Consider the following 18,541-nt stretch of genomic DNA (forward strand, 5'->3'; position numbering starts at 1 on the left):
ACACCACCCAGCCCTGCTTCCCTCAGAGAGCAGCTCTGGGAACCACTGGCAGATTCCTCTGGGAAACCCTGGCAAGTTTGCACCAAGTAAGGCCCAGGGTGAAGGCTGAGCACAAATCCCAGCCCTCCAAGGAGCTCTGTGCCAGAGCAAGTAACACACAGCAGGGAGGTTTATCTAGATACAGGTACTTTATTTACAAATATTTAGATTAATAGCATTGTTACATCAAATGAGGAGTACAGCAGTCCAAACAGATCCTTTCTGTGACAGAAACAATAAGACCTACTGTAACTTACTCTGGGAGTACAGGTATTGCACCTCAACAAGCTGTAGTCATTACAACACTGACTTCACATCAGCAGCAGGTCGTGGTCCCTGGGCAAACCCTGGTGCAGCCTTGGGTTAAGCAGGATGCAGGAGCTGGAGATCTTGAACATACCCATCTACTGAGGAACAGGAGTTAAAAAAGGACTAACCAGACAAACAAAGGGACAGCACACGAGTTACCCAAATCCTATTGTCTGCACATTCCAGTTTTGGCTTTTATTTAACATTGACTGTACAATACTCTGGTACCACTGGTTACTTACAAGTCTGAACATTGTAGAGTTTTAGTGTCTAGAGAGGGATTTTCAGACTACTTTGTATTTGAAACTCTGCAAAGCCTGAAGTGGGACAGTGGATTGTGGTTAAGCACTTACCCCCTTCCATTTTTAAACCTTGTGTTGTTTTCCAAGTGAAGCTGCACAAGTAAAACCCCACAGGCAGGATCACCCCGTGACAGCCCCTCACACACAGGCCAGGCTGTGGCACCCCAGGAAGGACATACTTGAAGCAAAACCCTTAAAAAAACACCCCTCACACAGCTCTGTTAAAAAATACAAGAGTAGTTAAAAATCCCTAGAGCGTATGTTTGTTGTTCCAGCTGTCCAGTTCAGCCTGTGCCCAGCCCCAAAGTCACAGGTACAAAAGCAGGAGGTGTGCCAAAGAGAAGCAGGCAGAGCACTGCTGAGTGCAGGGGGAGCATTGCACAGTGCACAATGAGAGCCACACCCCACTAGTGTTAATGTCTGTGTCCCCAGCACCGTGGGGACCCCGTGGGTGACACCCAGCAGCTGCAGCCCCAGCTGGGCTGTGCTGCCACGGGGGCACAGAGAGCTCAGACTGTACAAACAGGGGGTTCTTACACACTGCTCTAATGCCAGGCATCGTTTTCTTCATTAAAATCATATACACAGGATGTATTTAACTGTTAGCTCAGTTCCTTCAAATTTTATACATATTTACGTTCTGTTAACAAAGGTAAAGGATAAAAGTGGCAAAAAAAATGACGTAAAGCTATTGAGCACAAGAATGAACAGATCGCTTCCCTGCGCCACCCCGACCCCAGCACGTCCCACAGGGAATTCTTCCAACAAAAGCACATCATTACAGAGCCCCTCGCTACCATCAGGAGTCATTTCACAGCAAAAACTTATCCTTTACTACTGACAGCTCGAACAGTTAGAGGTGGGGAAGAAAGGCCAAAGAACCATAAAATAAACCATACAAGACAAAGCCCTGCGAAAGTGTAAAATCAGGAGTCCAGCATCAGTGCTCAGTTTAAATTATGTATCGGTGACACTATCACAAGGACAATCAAGGAAAAAAAAAACTTCTAGATTTACCATGCAGGAGAGGTTTTATTACTCTACTTGCCTTTGATAACCTGATTACATCTAAAGTTGTTTAGCAGTTTAGTACTGTGTTAAACTTGTCTCAGAGTTTTAATTAAACCCAGTAAGATGTACAGAAGATGGGGAAGCGGTCAAAAGCACCACTCCCTAGAGCCAGAGGTGAGGGGTCAGGAGGAGCCTCGGAGGGGTCACTAGCAGCCACAGCCTTCTCTCTGGGGCTGGGGTTCGCTCGTTAGCCGCCCCCCCTGCGGGGCTGACGGTTTGTGCTGTACGCCCGACTCGGCCGCGTTCAGGTCCAGGCTCCCGTCTTGGATGTTCTGGTAGATTTTCTTGGCAGCCTCCAGGAACGCGTCCTCCACGTTCTCTCCACTGCAAGAGAGCAGCAGGAGTTAGTGGGGCTGCAGTGCTGCTCCACAGGGAGCTGGGGCAGCCACTGCCCCATCCTCATCCTCTTCAGCCCAGCCCTGCCCAGGGCAATTCCCTCCCTGGTCACTACACCCAGCCAGGAATAAGGAGAATTGCCAAAGCACCGAGGAGAAAAATAAGCCAAGGCATTGAGCCACGTGCACAGGACAGTTCTGACAGAGGATTAAAGACACTGAGCCACCACGGATCAAAACCTCTTTGTTACAAAGTTCTGTTCTGACAAATGCCAGTGGGAGCTGCATTTCCTAGTGGCCCTGGACATCTCCCCAGTGCCACAGGCAGCCCCAAGCATGGCACAGCAATTCTTCAGTGACTGGAGGGGCTGGTCAGACCTACAGACCAAACCTGCAGCTCTGAACGCCTGGGGAAGGATCCCTTCACACACTGAACACATTCTACACTCAAATAAGGCCTGAAATCCAGATCAGTTCATTTGGATTCAAGCAGTCTTTGCCTGAAGTGCAGCCAGAGGTCTCAGTTCCAAGTTACTTTCCATTCACAGCAAGCAGACCAATCAGAACATTACCACAGCCAAAAGCCACTTACGTTTTTGCACTTGCTTCAAGGAACAATAAACCTGTTCAGAGACAGAGGTTTAACAGTCAGTGCACAACAACCTCAAAGAGCCCGAAGTCACACACATCACAACCCTCCCATCACATGCAAGACACTATTAGCACTAAACAAGCTTTTGTGGCTGTTAAGGCATCAACACAAGCTCATTTCTAGAACTACACACAGTGATCAGACTGCCTGAGGCACAGCAGGAGTTTGTACATACAATTCCATGACTCTGGAAGTGTAAGCTTGCAGCTATCAATGCTGAGGATTCACTTTAATATCACTATCTTGTAGGAAAGTACCAGCTCAAGAGAAAAAAAACACACCATTTTCTTCAGCAAATTGTTTGGCTTCTTCATATGTAACATCCCTCTGTGCTTCCAGGTCTGCTTTGTTTCCTATGAGGATTATCACCTGGGTCAGGAGAGACAAAGTTAGTCTGGGGAAAAGCTCAGGAGCCCTTTCACTGCCACCTTCATTATTCATGAGACTTTTTAAAATCCAAATATGCAGAGTAGGTTATCTACAGAAGCCATGCTCCTTCAGAACTCTGCTCCAGCATTCCCCACTCAGGGAAAGCAGGAACAGCTCTGCAGCTGCCACTCTGAAGGCTTTAGGGTGTCCTCATGCCATGAGATCCTAAAGCAGTGGTGCTGCTCTTTGCTCATGGGAGCTGTGCCCTGAGCCATTTCTTGTATTTGTTTCATCAGCTGCTAATCCAGACAGAATCTTTAGAGTTTTCTCATCATTTGGTGTTGAAGTACTTTAGAGGGATTCAGGAAAGAACAGGCTGAAGAATAACAGCTCTGTGGTATGGGCAGAGACACCCAGATGGATTTTCCTCCACAAAACCTGGTCAGCTTTTGTTAGAGATCCAATTTACACTCCAGCCTAAGGACAGCATTCACCTCATCACTGACACAAAGCAAGGAGTAACACAAGTCAAGGCTGGTCCAGATTTCATCCCAGTTTTGTCTCCAACTGCTCCAAACAGACCCTGAAAGGTGAGTGGCACAGGAACTTTCAGAGGAAGCTTTTTGCTCCAGCTGCAGCAGGGAAGTGAACACTGCACTCTGCAAGGGGGGACAGGAGCAGTGCAGGAAACACAGGCAGAGACCACTGCAGGGCTTTGGCCTGAGCCTCCCACTCTGCTCAGGGAGAAGCAATCTTGCTTTTGGGCTAAATGAAGTCCAACTTACAGTATTTGGATTGGTGAGGTTCCTTGCATCTGTCAGCCAGCTGCTTAAGTGATTATACGTACTTCTTCTGCAAAGAACCAGGACAGGGCACTTTCAGCCTTTTATAAAATATTTAGGTGCCAACAGCACAGTCAGCATCCAAGCACAGCAGCATCCATCATCCCTCTGCCCACCTCAAGACAGCAGCAGTGTGGACTCAGAGCACAAATTAGAGTCAACTTTAAACCCTGGAGCAGCTCTTAGACTGCCAGCCCAATTCCCAGAGCTCTGCACACAGACAAGGCTGATGCTGCTCTGTACAGAACACATTCAAGGGTTTCCTGTCAAACACCCTTACAGAACACACTGCAGCACAACAGCACCTCAGCAGCACACTGCAGAAGGGCATGTTTTACTCAAGATTTACACAAACAGGAAACACACCTACATATGCAGGAAAAAACAGAGGTGCCTGAGGAGTATCGAGAACAGCCCCAGAGGAAGATGAGAGATGTGTGAAAGCAAAAGTATTTCATGGTGCATCTATGCATTACTGTTTGAGCAGCATCTTTACTGTCCCCTCTGGAGGAAGGCTCCTGTGCTGGCCAGGCTGCTGGGGAGGAGGCCCAGGGTCAGGGTGAGCCCAGGCTCTCCCCACACACCACGTTCACAGCACACTGAGACAGCCCTGCCAGGTGAGCAGCACTGCCTCTGCCTCCACAGCAGCAACATCCACCTGCCGAGGAGCACGTTCTGAGGACAAAGCCAGATCTAAACCAACCAACACAGCCTGAAACACAAACTCCTCAGGCTCAGCAGCAGTGAGACTTGCCAAGAAAAGGCACTGAAATCATCCCCTGTGCCTCACCTCAGCTCTTTAACCACGGGGGTGTTCAGGTAAGGTGTGGCAGCACCACACAGCAGGATGCTGCTCACACACACACACACACAGAACCTCTGAGCCCAGGCAGTGCTGCAGGGCTGTGCACCCAAGCTCACCCAGACCCTGCTGCCCTTACCTGGTGATGTCGTAGACCATGAGAGCTCCTGCTGCTCCTCTGTAGTAGCTTCGTGTGACAGCCCTGAATCTCTCTTGTCCTGCTGTATCCCAAATCTGTAGTTTAATTTTTTGGCCACTAACTTCAATTATTCTTGTGCCAAATTCAACACCAATTGTGTGGGGACAGTCTGCCATAACTGTCATGAAAAATAAAAGCAAAGATCAGATCTTCCTAGGACAAGGTTTCCTTGCTGCAAAAATATGACTGCCACAAGTTTTCAGTTATTTTTACTAGATTTTCAGTCTCTAAAATAGCATTTTTACAGCTACAGTTCCCAAACTGCATCACTTAACCAGAAATAAAATGCTGTATTTCCTGAGCTGCTGTTAGTTTTAAAAACAGTTAGAAAATTCCTTGCCTTCTCTGCTGCTCTTTGGCCATACATATCAGAAGGTACCAAGTCAGCTGATTCCCAGTCTATCCTTGCAGAAGGTTAACTATTTTAATGCAGTAGGAAAAGATAATTTTTAGGAAATTACCAATAAAGATACAGTAAAAAAGTCTGTCACATCTTCAAGAACAAATACAGGTTGGTTCAGACAGGGCAATAGCATGTCCAGGAAAATGCCAGTTTCATAAGTAGCTACAAACACACCAAATCAAACCCAAAAAGGCATCTTTCTACTTATGACAAACTCATGCTAATAAGCTCATCTTTGAGGAAGATCAAGGAAATCAGACAGGATGAGGGCCTAACTCAGAGTTAGGGGCAGTGTCACAGCAGAGGTGTTTGGTTGTTTGCTGGTACCGTGGACAACCTGACCCTGTGCAAAATGGCATTTAAATAACTGGCTGATACTGCATTTCCATGAAAAACAACAGTCAGAAATTCCTATTTCTGCTGCAAAACAAATATTCCAAGTGCAGCTCCTACCCACTTGTTACCACATCTCAAGCAGCACATGGTGATGCCTGCACTGAGAAATACCTCCAGACTTACTCACTGAGTGAGGTAACAGCTGCTGCAAGCCCCAGTGCAACACCCAGCAGAACTGAAGCTAATTCTTAATCAGTGATCAGACCATACAGGAGAAAATGCTGCAGCTGAGAGACTGCAGCAAGCCCCAGCACCATCACCCAGGGCAGGCCAGGTGTCCTGCAGGGCTGCTTGAGACTCAAAGAAAAAGTATTCCTTTTTTTTTTTCTCCTTCTGAACTCCTTAACAGCACTAAAAACTCCAACTGCTTGTGATCAAGCTACACCAATACTGAAAACATGCAAAGTTCAGACAAGAAATTTCTCTATGTCCACATTAAAATCCACGTTAAAGCTGTAAAATCAGATCCTGTTCTCCACTCCTCACAGGCAGGACTGGCTGGAGATGTTTTGCCATAACTACATCAATATTTGTTTCTGCATCTGCTGAAGTCAAACCAAAAATGTGACCCAGTACAATCCAAACTCATACAGAGTAAGAGAGACACCAAAAGGAGCTCATGCATGATGGAAACAGGCAGGGAGAAGGGATGAAAATGCCAGTTAGAATAGATATAATAAACTGAAATGATACTCACACTTCTTTTCTGTGAATTGATGAAGCAAACAGGACTTTCCTACACCCATGTCCCCTGTTACAGAAAGAATAGTTAAATCATTGTTGCAAGAAGCACATTGTCTTCCTCCCACACAACAAATGGTGCAGAGACATTCATTTCTCAGGTCAGATGGGCAGTGCTCTAGCCCTGGCTGTATCCTCAAATGGATCAACTTTGCCACTAAGGCTTTGGCTACAGGTACAGCTTGCAAGCAAGAGCAGAACACTCAAGAAAGAAGTTAATTTGTGTTACTGATTTTATAACTGCATTTCACAAGGTTACAAAAAGCACAGCTGAAGAAATGTAAAATACACTTGGTGTTTGCTCCTGTCTTACTGTGGTAAGAACATCAAAGACACTGACAGCCACCCAGAACATCTCCAGAAATTGCTTCGTTTCCACTGATCCTCTTGCACAATGCCAAGACACAGCAAGATCTTTTAAGAACCAACTTTTCCAGAGGCTGAGGCTGTCACAGCAGCCTGCCTTCCAAACCTGCACAATAACACTGCAGATCATTTACACCTACACAAGGTCATTAACAATTAAACAATTAACAGCAAGACCAGTTCTTCCAGGACAGCAATAAATGCAATCCCTTAGTCCCTGACTAAGCAGCCAAGGAAGCTGCAGCTAAAAGCAACATTTAAACACAAAATCACAGCCTGACAGAGCTTCATGAGCCTCATGCAATGGTTTCCAATCAGCACTTGTGTCTCCAACATAAATTCTAAAACCTTTGAGGTTAATGAAGCAAAATGCTCCAGTAAATGCTAAAGCTGTAGAGAAGTGTGGTGACCTGAGGGGGCTGAGGTGGCACAAGCTGAAAGCAGCCACAGCTTCTCATACAGAACATGCAGGGGTGAGAGCCCATGGTACTTACCAATAATGATGTACTTAAAGATGTAGGAATAGTTGTAAGGTGCAGTTGCCATTGTGGCACTAAAATAAAAAACAGAACATGTCAGAACTGATACTTGTTCCCTCAAGGCAACCCAATTTATCCAGTTTAGTTCATATAAACAAAAAAACCTTTCCTCTCTCCCCCAGCAGCTCCCCACAGCCACTGAATTGGTGGCACAGCCAGCAAAGTTCATTGTTTGCTCTGAGCCCCTGTCAGTAAGGCCTCCAAGCAGAAACACACTCTGGGGTAGCACTGATAACCAATTTTATCCAGAAAGACTCAAAGTTGTTGAAAAGCTCAGTCCCTCCTTGCTCTGCACAGCCCCTGCCAGACAAGCACTCACCCACCAAAGAGCTGATGTATGAACCGAAAATAAAATCTGATCCAGCACAAAATCTGGAGAGATTTAACAAAACCAGCACGTTGGAACTATTACCTCACACTTCTGAGACCTGCACCAGCAACAAAGGAAGCAGTGCAGCTTGCAGCAAACAGCAAAGATTTCAGAGAATGCTGGAGCAGCCCAAACTGGGGCCTGGGGTGCTGCTCGTCCACGTCGGAAAAGTGGTGCCAGCCACAAATCAGATGTTCAGGAAGTTGGTTAACATCTCTGTGGCTTTGTCAGCACAGCAGTGTTATAACAGCAAGGCTGCTGAGCAGTTTCTCTTTTTTTAAAAGGCAAAGTACTTCTAACATTCCAGAATTTTCTTAAACATAGAGGGAATTGGAGCTGCCTTTAGCTCTTTAAATCTGCAGGGAATAGAAGCTGACTTGGTAACTAACGCTCAGCCAGGATTACACATCTGCAGGGCCAGATGTTGCCAGGTAACACTGAAGATGGGAAATGCCTGCTTTTGTCCCAGGCTTTAAGTTAAACTGGATCCACTGACCAGTTCAGCAAGTGGAAAATTTCTAGCAGGAATTCAGCACTTCCCTTGCTGCTCCTGCAGGGCAGCCAGCCAGCCATTACAAACACATGGTGCTCCTTACAAGGAGCACTGCTGGAGCCTAGGAAGATTTTCATTAGGTCATGTGTCATTCACATGACAAATGAAACCAATACTGGGAAGAAATACAAACAGAGGAAAGCTTACAGGCCTGAGACTTTCTCAAAAGCCAAGCACTGTTCCTTGAACCACAATTAATCCCTCTCAGTGAACTGCAGTCACAAGTGAGGTGACCAAATCTCATTGCCAGCACAGAGGCAGCAGCCTCTGCTTCCCAGTGCAGAGATTTGAGGCAAACATGCTTATCTAGACCTCGGAGGGGAACAACTCCCAGCGAGCTCAGAAGGGTTTACTGAGTGCCAGGCGCTGCTCTGCACCTCGTCCTCCCTGCAGGCCTGGCTCAGCACATGGAAACACTCACTCCTTCCATCCCAAAGCACCTCTGCTAACTCCTACAGACACACTCTGTTCTACTAAACCTTTATTCCAAGATAGGAAATAAAGTGACAATTGTGGACACTAATTCACCAAGCAAGCCAGCAGCATATTGCTTTATTTCCTGGAAGATTCCAGAGTTACAGTACCAGCTCCAACACGTGCCTGGGTTATTTTCAACAGCAGTAAATAAAGACAAGGCACTGCTCCATACTGAGTTCCAAACAAATGTGTCACTGTGGAAACATCCAGTCCTTCAAGTTTCCTGAACATCTTCACACATTATGCTCCTTTTCCCCTGCAGCATGTCCCAGCACAGTAAAGTGAGCACACACAGCACGTGTTCCTGCAGGACCCTTCACCTGCCCCTCCTGTGCTCACAGCTCAGCTCCATTCCACACACACAGGGCTAAACTGGGGCCTTCAGTAACTGCAAGAATAAAAGAAAGCTGAAAAAACTGATTTGTACATGCAAGTACTTCAGGAGGAGAGCAGGACCTGCCCTGTTTTCCACAGAGAACAGGTAGATGTTACAGCCACAAGATACCAAAAGCACCAAAGATCTCCTGTGCATTCTGAGGCTGGAAATATCCAGTAATTTATGCTGTTAAACCCCAACCAAACCAACCAGCACCATGAACTCCAAGAAGGGAACCACACCTGTGTGGCTATGAAATCTGCAGAAGTTTTCATGGCCTCTCTTCTTCCCTGCCCCAGGAATGCCAAGCACTCCCAAACACAGAAGTTTCACGTTTCTGAGCACATGACTTTGGGATATCACTGTGTGGTAAACAATGCTGCACTGCTCTGCTCTTCCAGCCAGGAGGGAAATGCATCCTGCTATCCAAGTCTGCAAAGTGAGGAGCTTTTTTTTTTTAAAGCATGGACAAACTGGGAACTCATTGCAGTCCCTGTCACAAACTGAATTTGAAGTCTCAACTAGATCTTCATTGCAAAATACACAGCTGTGTTTATTTGTCAGACTGTTTCTGAGATATGTCCATTTTCATTACACCATCTAAGTATGCAAGTCTTAACTATGCTGTTTCAATACAAAAAACTACTGGTATTACATTTATTCCAAGGGTCACATTACAGAAAAGATTCTGAAATACTCCAAACCATTAGTAAAGGTCAGGAATTTTTTCTGGAAAACAGATGACTCCTTTAAATAAAAAAAAAAAAATCAAACAAAAACCTAAGCAATACTAAAACAACCAAATAAACTTTTAAACACTCAAATTCCAATAAAGATTAGCAGGAATTCAAACTGTACTCAGATGTTGGAATAAAAGTGATATTCCACAAGGACTCTGTGCTGAAGAAGGAAAAAAAAATGCAACCAACTAAACACAGAAACTCTGCTGAGAATTCAGCCTTGGAAAACTGACCACTCAGCATTTACTGCAGACGAAAGGAGGAAGTCCAGACAGGAACAGGGCACAAGAGGGATCAGTAAATTCTAAACTCTCAGCTACATGTCAATGCAAGGGGTTGATGTATTGATGGCCATCACCCATCTGTAGGAACTCGAGGTCTGTCTCCACCCTCATGTGAATCTCACTAATTCCAATACAGGGGGATGGCGCTTTCCTCCTGGGAGAGCAGGAACTGCAGGGCTGAGAAAGCTGCACATAAATAAAGCTGCACATAAATATCCCAGCTCAGCCTCAGCCACTGCTGGCACTGAGCACTGTGACATCAAAGTCAACCAGCCATGAGTTTACTGTTCACAGAAAGCAGAAGTTGAGTCTGGGAGCTTGGCCTACCTGCCATCCCTGTTCCGGGAAAGTCTGCCAGCGCAGTTTTGGCTCCCTTCTCCCAGGTAAGGCTGCCCTGGAGCCCAGAGCATTATTGCAGGATGGCCCCTGGCCAGAGGATCTCACTAAGCACAGATTTATGCTCATTTTAAAGCCTACACAATTCATTTCTGTATTGCATTAAGACTGGACATTTTACAGTGGCCTGTGATGCCAAATCCATTTCCCATGTATCAACTTCTTCCTTAGAGGCTTTTTCTTTTTTTAATAAAGTTAAAGATGACCTTAATGAAACACCAGTACATCTACATCTCCTCCTCTAATCAACAAGCACTGCACAGATATTCAGTAATCTCACTGAAGCCTTAGTTCAAGTATCAGCTACATCTGTAGTCCCCGAGATAAGATTGTTCTGGGCACACTGCTGTAACATTCTTTATCACAATAACATAACTGTAAATATCAGACTGATGCCAGCCTTTGCAAGACCTGTGCAGCTCCTTCCAGCTCAAGGACACAGTTTTAACTCTTCACTGGATATCATTTGCATTGAGGAATTTAGTATCTTTATGCTCAAGAAGCAGCAGGTTCCTATCATCACCTGATGGATGGTCCATGTGCAGGGATGAGACCTGAGGAAAAACTGACACCTTCAAACTCAGCACTGCCCAGGTGTTACTGGCTCCCTGCAAATCCCAGCACTGCAGCCAGGGAATCACTGCTTAGTTACTCTGAAGCAGAAGATATTTCATCGTTCATCTGGGCAGCCAAGAGTTCTGTGCATCATTCTCCAAGGATGTGCAGCAGGAAAAGCTCTCACAGTTGAAGCTGCAGATTTACTTGAATGTTAATTAGCAGACAACATTAAGATTGATAAGAGGAGGAGTTGGAGAGAGGTAGAATTGCTCCATGTCATAACTGCACTTTTCCCCTGATGAGGATTTTTGTCAAGCACACAGAGCAATGTGCTTCAGCTGGTTCCTCACTTCAGCAGGCTCAGAAACAGTCTGGGAGTGCTTTGGTTATGGTAACCTGGGAGATCACAGCACACTGAAGGTAACACCAGCTCTGTTATCAATTCATTCACCCAAGCACTGAATTCCCACAGCTCTGCTGTCCACACAAGCTATGAGGGCTGCTACAATTAAATTCCACTGTGGTTGTCTGGCTTCCACACACCAAGGACATCCAGGTCTTCCCAAACCACATCAACATCTCAGCCCTCTTTAAGATGATGCTCAGCAGCCACCCTGCTCTGTTGATTTATTCTCTTCTGCAGGCTTGGCTTTACAAAGCCCTGCTGAGCCTGATCCCTGAGGAGTGTCAGAGCCTGCTGCAGCTCACACCTGTCTGACAACATCACTTGTTGCTGGCCAGTTCCTTACTCATCACTCAGCTCTTCCAGAGTCATCCTCCCCAGCTTCCCCCACTTGGATTTCACCAAAGCATCCAATCAGCACAGGAAATTTGGCTGAGCTGATCTCTGCTCACCCAGCAGCCTCTGGGAGCTGCTGTCCAGGATCACTTGGCATTTCCTGGTTATTCCCACCTCCAGTAACTCCTTCCCTGACAGCACACGAGCCTTTCCAGGCTGGCCTTGAAGAAATGCATTTGATATATTCCCACATCATGTAAAACACCCTAACCCAGCCTGAGGCCCAGGAGGTTTTTCTAAAGGTTTCACAGGCCTTCACTTCCCCTTCCTCCAGGAGAGCTCTGTTTTAGTTTTAAAATCAAAGCTACAAATCACACTACCTTCACTTTCTGACTTTCCTCACCAGCTCTCCAGTCACACCCACCTTGTCCTGGTTTATCCTGCTACTGGTTTCACATCCTGCTTCATTAAGTTACTCCATTTTGCTTCCTAAACTTCCTGCATTTCTATGTGCACACCTCAATTCTCCCTAACCACACCCCAGCAGCAGAGCTGAACTAATCACTGCCTACCTGTCCTCATCAGCTCGAGCCCCTTCTGCCATGTCCCTCCTTTATCCACTTGTATTTCCTCAATTATTCCACTCTCCTCTTCCTACAGAACCCTCCAACCTGTTGTGTGTCTGCTCACAGCAGGAGAACCAAGGTCTGGACATATCAGGGGAGTTTGGAACAGTGTATAAAAAACCAGAAGAGTTTTCTGGCATTCCAACAAATCAGAACTCTCTGGAGTCATCACCTTGGAAAACACAGACATTTTAGGTAAATATTAACTAAGATCTACCTCCTGTTTCAGGAAGACACAGCAAAATGAGAACCAATCTTCAGCAGGTTTCATTAGATGCCCAGGAGTGAGCAGGTGATTTTAAAATATTATTTACATTTTACATCCCAGTACCTCCAGTAGAACAGGTTTGTTTTACAAACTGCTGTCCTTCATAAGAGTTCCTTTTTTTTTGTTGTTGTTACTCATAAAATGGAAAAGGAAAAGAGGAACTTCTTCCTTCCACTCAGATTTATGACACGTTCCAATCCCTACAGGAAGCTAGCAAATTCCTTTCCAAACCATATTAAATTGTGACATTTAGTAATTAAATTCCCCAGGGTTTGTATTTTCTTCCCATTCCCGATCACTGCCCAGGAACAAGAGCCCCTCAGTCCAAACCATGCCAGGAATCAACCCCAGCCAATCCATTCCACAGGATAACATCTGGCTCCTGTAAAAGATGTGGTGACTTGGGCTTTGATATGATTTAGGATCTGCCCAACCTGAGGGAATCCTGCTCACTAAGGGGCTCTGAAAAACATCCCAACACAGATCTACCCTGTTCCACAGCAAAGGCCACACCGAGCAACCTCCAGAGCCAGGGAGACACCCACCTTGGCCTGGCTTTAGTGCTGGGATAATTCAGCACAACTCCAGTTCAACACAAAGCTACAACAGAGGTTGTAGACACTTGGTGTGCTGCAAACAGGCAATAAACAATGAAGAGAAAGAAAAGAATTTCACTCTGCTTAAGCCTAAATAAGCTTTATAAAAAAACCAAAAAACACAGCCAGTCTAGAATACTTTCGCTGCTTTCTCAACTAGGAAGTGGCTTTTCCCTCAACCCTCAAAGTCATTTTACTGTCAAAGTTCACGACGGCACAGGACAATGTAACAAAAGTGGAGATAACGCAACACATCGGCCACATATACGGTACAATATACACATACACACCCTACGTGCAACTGCAACAGCTCGTAAGGGGGAGATATAGAAACACACGGATAAAAATACCGCCTGTGGCCGGGTGTTCGCTGCCCACCGTGCAGTGCAGAGCAGGGGGAGGCGGCGGTGACACAGAGCAGAGCGGCCTAGTCCTGCCCGCAGCCTCACCCGCCGGGCCCGGCCGCCCCTTCCCCACCCTGCCGGGCCCCAGCCTGCCCGCAGCGCGCTCGGGGCCTCACGGAGCCCTGCGGGCCCGCGGCTCGGGGCGGCACCGGCCCGGAGCGCCGCCGAGCGGGACCCGCCCCGGTCCGCCCGGCCCGGCGGAGCCCAGCGCGGGGCCTGGCGCTGCAGGCCCGGTGGGGCGAGCGCCCCTGGCAGCCCCCCGTACCTGTGCTCGGGGCTCAGGGAGCTGTGCAGCGCGGCTGTGCGGGCGGTGCCCGGTGCCCCGCGGGCTCTGTGGCTGGGCTCGCTCCGGGCTCGCTCCGCTGCCTCAGACGCGGCTCCGCTGCGCCCCCATCACCCCCGCAGCCAAGATGGCGGCGCCCCTCGCACGGGGTTTCCCCTCCCACTCTCGACGGGCGCCGGGGCCCGCACAAAGAGCGGGCGCGAGGGCGCCGCGGCGCAGCCAATCACGGCGGGCGCTGTCCGGCGAGGCCCCGCCCACCCCGCCGGCGCGAAGGGGCGTGGCCGTGCGTGGGCGGGAGGGGCGGGAGCGCGCGCGCCCTCAGGCGGGGGAGCGGCGATGGCGGCGGCGCCTCAGGGCGGAGCGCGGCCTCCGGCACCGCGGAAAATCCCGGATTTCCGCACTTTTCATCGAGGAAAAGTGGCGGCGAGGCGCCCGGAAAGCCCAGCTCGGCAGGAAGTGGTGCGAGCAGGAGCAGCCGGGCACGGTGCAGGTACGGGGCTGTAGCACAGTGTGCAGCACCTCTGAGGGGCTCCAGAGCCCCCTCTGTCTCCAGGAACATCATTAACATCATCCCGTGCTTTGCCGTGTCCCGTGACATGAAATACATTGTTCATTTGGGCTTTGATTATTTTAAATCGTCTTTCTAAACACTTGTGTCAGGCGATACTGAACTCCTAAACCCACAGCATCCTGCCCAAATCTCACAGCTCACGGGATTCAAAAATATAAAAATAAACCGCTGGTTCAGATGTAAAACTGTATTAATAAATGTCCCCAGTAAGGTTTGTATTTCAGTCTCACACATGATGAAAAGCATCAAATTCTGTTGTGTCCAAGTGTGAAATTGCAGCTTCCCCACTGCCGTGACATTTCTATGGAAATATTTTTCCAGAATGGGCATTTTCCATCTCCATCACTGTGACATTACTAATTCCATTTCCTTAGTGCAACAACGTGCAGGGAATCCTCTGCTTTCCATGAATCAGCCATCCCTTAATTATTAATTATGAATTATTATAAACCTCTATCAGGGAGAAGCTGCACGGTGGAGAACACTCCTTGTTATCTGGGCAGAAACCTCATAGAGTGAAAAGCACTGATAAAAATAAATTAGAATTTTTCCCCCTTTATCTACATATTAAATTAATAAATCTCTGAGTGATAAAAAACAAAGATTCAATAGAAAAATACAAAATCTGCTGGCAGTGTAGTACAAATGCAGGACTCCTGTCAGTTATTGCCAGGTTCTAACTCCAAAACATAACATTGCACCAGAGTCCTTTTCAAGTTTTGCAAAACCTTATTTGGAGTGACTTTTACTGGAAAAATAGGTCAAAACAAGCCAGTGAGAATGATTTCCACGAGAGGGAGTCTTTAAACAGAAAATGCCCTGACTGCTGTGACACAGTTGCAGTCTGGTTTACTGACTTGAAAAATATGCACTCCCCTGGTGTTGCCCCAAATATTACTCCATTAACACAGGCACTGTAATGAGAGGTTTTAAAATCCAGAATTGTTCAAATATCACACACGAAAATGCATTGAGGACTTTCCTATCTGTGGTCCAGCCAGGTGGGGTGAGCTTTTTCCAGGATGGAATTCATCCAGGTAATTATTGCTGTTATCAAAAAGGGTGCACAGCCTGCCAGGGGTGGGAGTGGCTGATTGGAGCTGCAGCTTCTTTTGCAGTGGAAATTCCAGCAGAAATTTCCTCCGGGCTCCCTGGGTTTGCTGCACCTCTCCAGTCACACTCCCAGGTGGGATTTCCCCTCCAGTGCCCACGGAGACAGCGCCAGGATTACTCAACAGCTCTGAAAATCACTTCAATCTGGAGTCTGCCTTGTGGGGAATTGGAACTGTGAACAGAAATGAGAAGCAGTTTTGGGATAGAATTACTTTTCTGCAACAAAATTAAAAGCCATTACCTAAAATGAGTAAGATTCAGCTTTTTAACTGAAATTCCCAAATATATTTTATGTAAAACTTCCTTTCTGAGATGATGCAGAAAGCAATACAGATTTCCTTCAAAACTCCTGGTTTTGAATGGTTTTATATTCTCTGCTCAAATATTCCTACAAAGTTTAAAGTTCACAAAAGACGCGAGCGAGAAGGATCGAGTAACAGCATCTGCATTTCTTTGGTTCTTTATTCTTGTGAGTGCCTGAAAGCCTGCAGCAGTTTTTCAACAACAGTTATTGAGAAAAGGCTGACTTCAGCCCGTTCATTGTGAACATCTGGACAGAACCTAACAGCAGTAATTAAAACCCACTAAATTGGTAACAATACCAAATTGCCAGGGGTGGAATCCTCCTCCCTAGTCCCACCCTTCCCTGTGGATTTCTCCTGGGTCAGTCCACTCTTGAAAAGCCTTTTCCATGTGTCTCTTTCTGAGGTCTCTGTCAAGAGGGAGCAGCATCCAAATTTCCTGGTCACATGAGCCTTGCTCTTGGGTTTATTTCTGTACCACAAACCCCAGGAAAAGTAAAGACTCCAAGTTAATGCAGTTAATAGAAGGTTTGAGGATTTTCTTCCTTGCAAATAAATTACATGGAGTGATCTGTAGGATCTGCTTCCTTTTTTAGAATGCATCCTTGTAAGAATATAAATCTAAATATGATTAAATTGCACATCAGCACTCATGAAGAGCATGGGATTGAATGGAATTTTTGATCTGCAGTGCTCTGTTTTCCCTGAGGACAGCACTAAGGGGGGCCAGACTGTCAGAATTTAAACTGCCAGGCCACAAACTGTCAATAAAAAGTAGCTAAAGACAGGTTTGTCTGTCTGTCTGTCTGTCTGTCTGTGTTCTTCCCCTGAACCCCAACTTCATCTGGCTTTGCTCAAGTTTCTCTGGACAGAGACAGAAGTGGGGAACACAGGATTTTTCAGGAACTGGTTTGAAATACACTTCTGTGGGAGTTGATCACGTAACGCTGGATTGGTCACAGATGACTAACTGGTCTTTACTTGTATTTTATTTTTGAGTTGCCCACTTCTCCTTTCATCTCTTACCATTTCAGCTTTGTGGTGTCTGTAGAAATGTTCCTGTGGTCAAGGTTTTTTTTTTAGTTCCTTGTCTGTCTTTTTTAGTTCCTTCATCTCATGTAAAATAGGCAGCCCAAACCCATTGGCACTTCTACAATCTCAAAGCTTCAAATTAAACTGATTAATGACAGAACATTTGGGCCAGTGCTGATTCTGGTGTCAGTAGATGCAGCTCAGCTGGATTCTGTCTGTCAGTGTTTTGTGGGAATGGCAGTATGGAATGGAAGCGCACCCCTTTCCACAGGAAATTCCACATTGAGGAATACAGTCATTTCACCACCATAGGGCGCACTTTTTTTTTTGCAGCGAGGCTCCGCCCCCAGCTCCCTCAAGCCGGCAGCATTGGCCCCGGGCCGTGCCTGTGTAGGGGCCGTGCCGCCTGCGTGGGGCCGGGCGTTCCTCTGGAGGGGCGGCTCTTGGTTCTCGTCGTGGGTCTCCAGCAGCGACAGGGACACACGGGCGGTCACCGCGGTGTCCGCGGGCTGCCACGCGACCGCCACGCGACCGCCACGGGACCGCCACGTGACCGCCACGCGACCGCCACGGGACCGGCGCGTGAGCCCCCCCCACACGTGGCCACCCACTCGTGACCATCCCACGCGGGTTCCCACGCGAAAGTACTCCACGCGAGTTTTTTCCACGCGAGTTTTTTCCACGCGAGTTTTTCCACGCGAGTTTTTTCCACGCGTGTTTTTTCCACGCGTGTTTTTTCCACGCGAGTTTTTTTCACGCGTGTTTTTTCCACGCGAGTTTTTCCACGCGTGTTTTTTCCACGCGTGTTTTTTTTCCACGCGAGATTTTTCCACGCGAGATTTTTCCACGCGAGTTTTTTCCACGCGAGTTTTTCCACGCGAGTTTTTTCCACGCGAGTTTTTTCCACGCGTTTTTTTTTCCACGCGAGATTTTTCCACGCGTGTTTTTTCCACGCGAGATTTTCCACGCGAGTTTTTTCCACGCGAGTTTTTTGCTCGCGTGGAAAAATTCGCGTGTTTTTTCCACGCGTGGAAAAACACGCGTGGAGTAGTTTCGCGTGGGAACCCGCGTGGGATGGTCACGAGTGGGTGGCCACGTGTGGGGGGGCTCACGCGCCGGTCGCGTGGCGGTCCCGTGGCAGTCGCGTGGCGGTCGCGTGGCGGTCCCGTGGCGGTCCCGTGGCGGTCCCGTGGCGGTCCCGTGGCAGTCGCGTGGCGGTCGCGTGGCGGTCGCGTGGCGGTCGCGTGGCAGCCCGCGGGACACCGCGGTGACCGCCCGTGTGTCCCACTCGCTGCTGGAGACCCACGACGAGAACCAAGAGCCGCCCCTCCAGAGGAACGCCCGGCCCCACGCAGGTGTGGACAAAAACTGCGTGGAAATTACCAAAACAAGCAGTGAAATTCATGTAACAAGACAAAACATTCTCTGGAACTGAAGAGGTGGGAAGATGAGGCAGCCCAAGGGCAGGGGAGGCCTGGCCGTGCAGGG

At 47.6% G+C, this 18,541-nt stretch overlaps 1 protein-coding gene across 2 annotated transcripts; it reads right to left on the reverse strand.

Annotated features, from left to right (window-relative positions):
* Positions 1 to 169: 169 nt before the first annotated feature.
* On the reverse strand, positions 170 to 14,195 carry RAB14 (RAB14, member RAS oncogene family). 2 transcript variants are annotated; one of them, XM_033077467.2, is made up of 8 exons: positions 14,018 to 14,195; positions 7,321 to 7,379; positions 6,417 to 6,470; positions 4,861 to 5,038; positions 3,863 to 3,929; positions 2,990 to 3,077; positions 2,649 to 2,679; positions 170 to 2,045 (listed from the first exon to the last, which is right to left on the reverse strand). In XM_033077467.2, the coding sequence occupies exons 2-8, from the start codon at positions 7,370 to 7,372 to the stop codon at positions 1,868 to 1,870; spliced, it is 648 nt and encodes a 215-aa protein (XP_032933358.1). In that variant the 5' UTR covers positions 7,373 to 7,379; positions 14,018 to 14,195; the 3' UTR covers positions 170 to 1,867. The 2 variants fall into 2 exon arrangements, with proteins under 2 accessions (XP_032933358.1, XP_032933360.1); XM_033077469.2 differs by lacking the exon at positions 14,018 to 14,195 and adding an exon at positions 13,298 to 13,377.
* Between the last annotated feature and the right edge of the window lie 4,346 nt (positions 14,196 to 18,541).

This window comes from Catharus ustulatus, chromosome 21 (genome assembly GCF_009819885.2).
Source record: "Catharus ustulatus isolate bCatUst1 chromosome 21, bCatUst1.pri.v2, whole genome shotgun sequence".
Classification (NCBI taxonomy): domain Eukaryota; kingdom Metazoa; phylum Chordata; class Aves; order Passeriformes; family Turdidae; genus Catharus; species Catharus ustulatus.

Bases quoted from the DNA above. Each gene is read 5' to 3' on its own strand.
- RAB14 (XM_033077467.2), bottom strand. From the start codon at position 7,372: ATGGCAACTGCACCTTACAACTATTCCTACATCTTTAAGTACATCATT. The intron at 5,039-6,416 runs GTGAGTATCATT...TTTTCATGACAG, and splicing joins TCAATTCACAGAAAAGAAGT to TTATGGCAGACTGTCCCCAC. The intron at 2,046-2,648 runs GTAAGTGGCTTT...GCTCTCTTGCAG, and splicing joins CTTGAAGCAAGTGCAAAAAC to TGGAGAGAACGTGGAGGACG.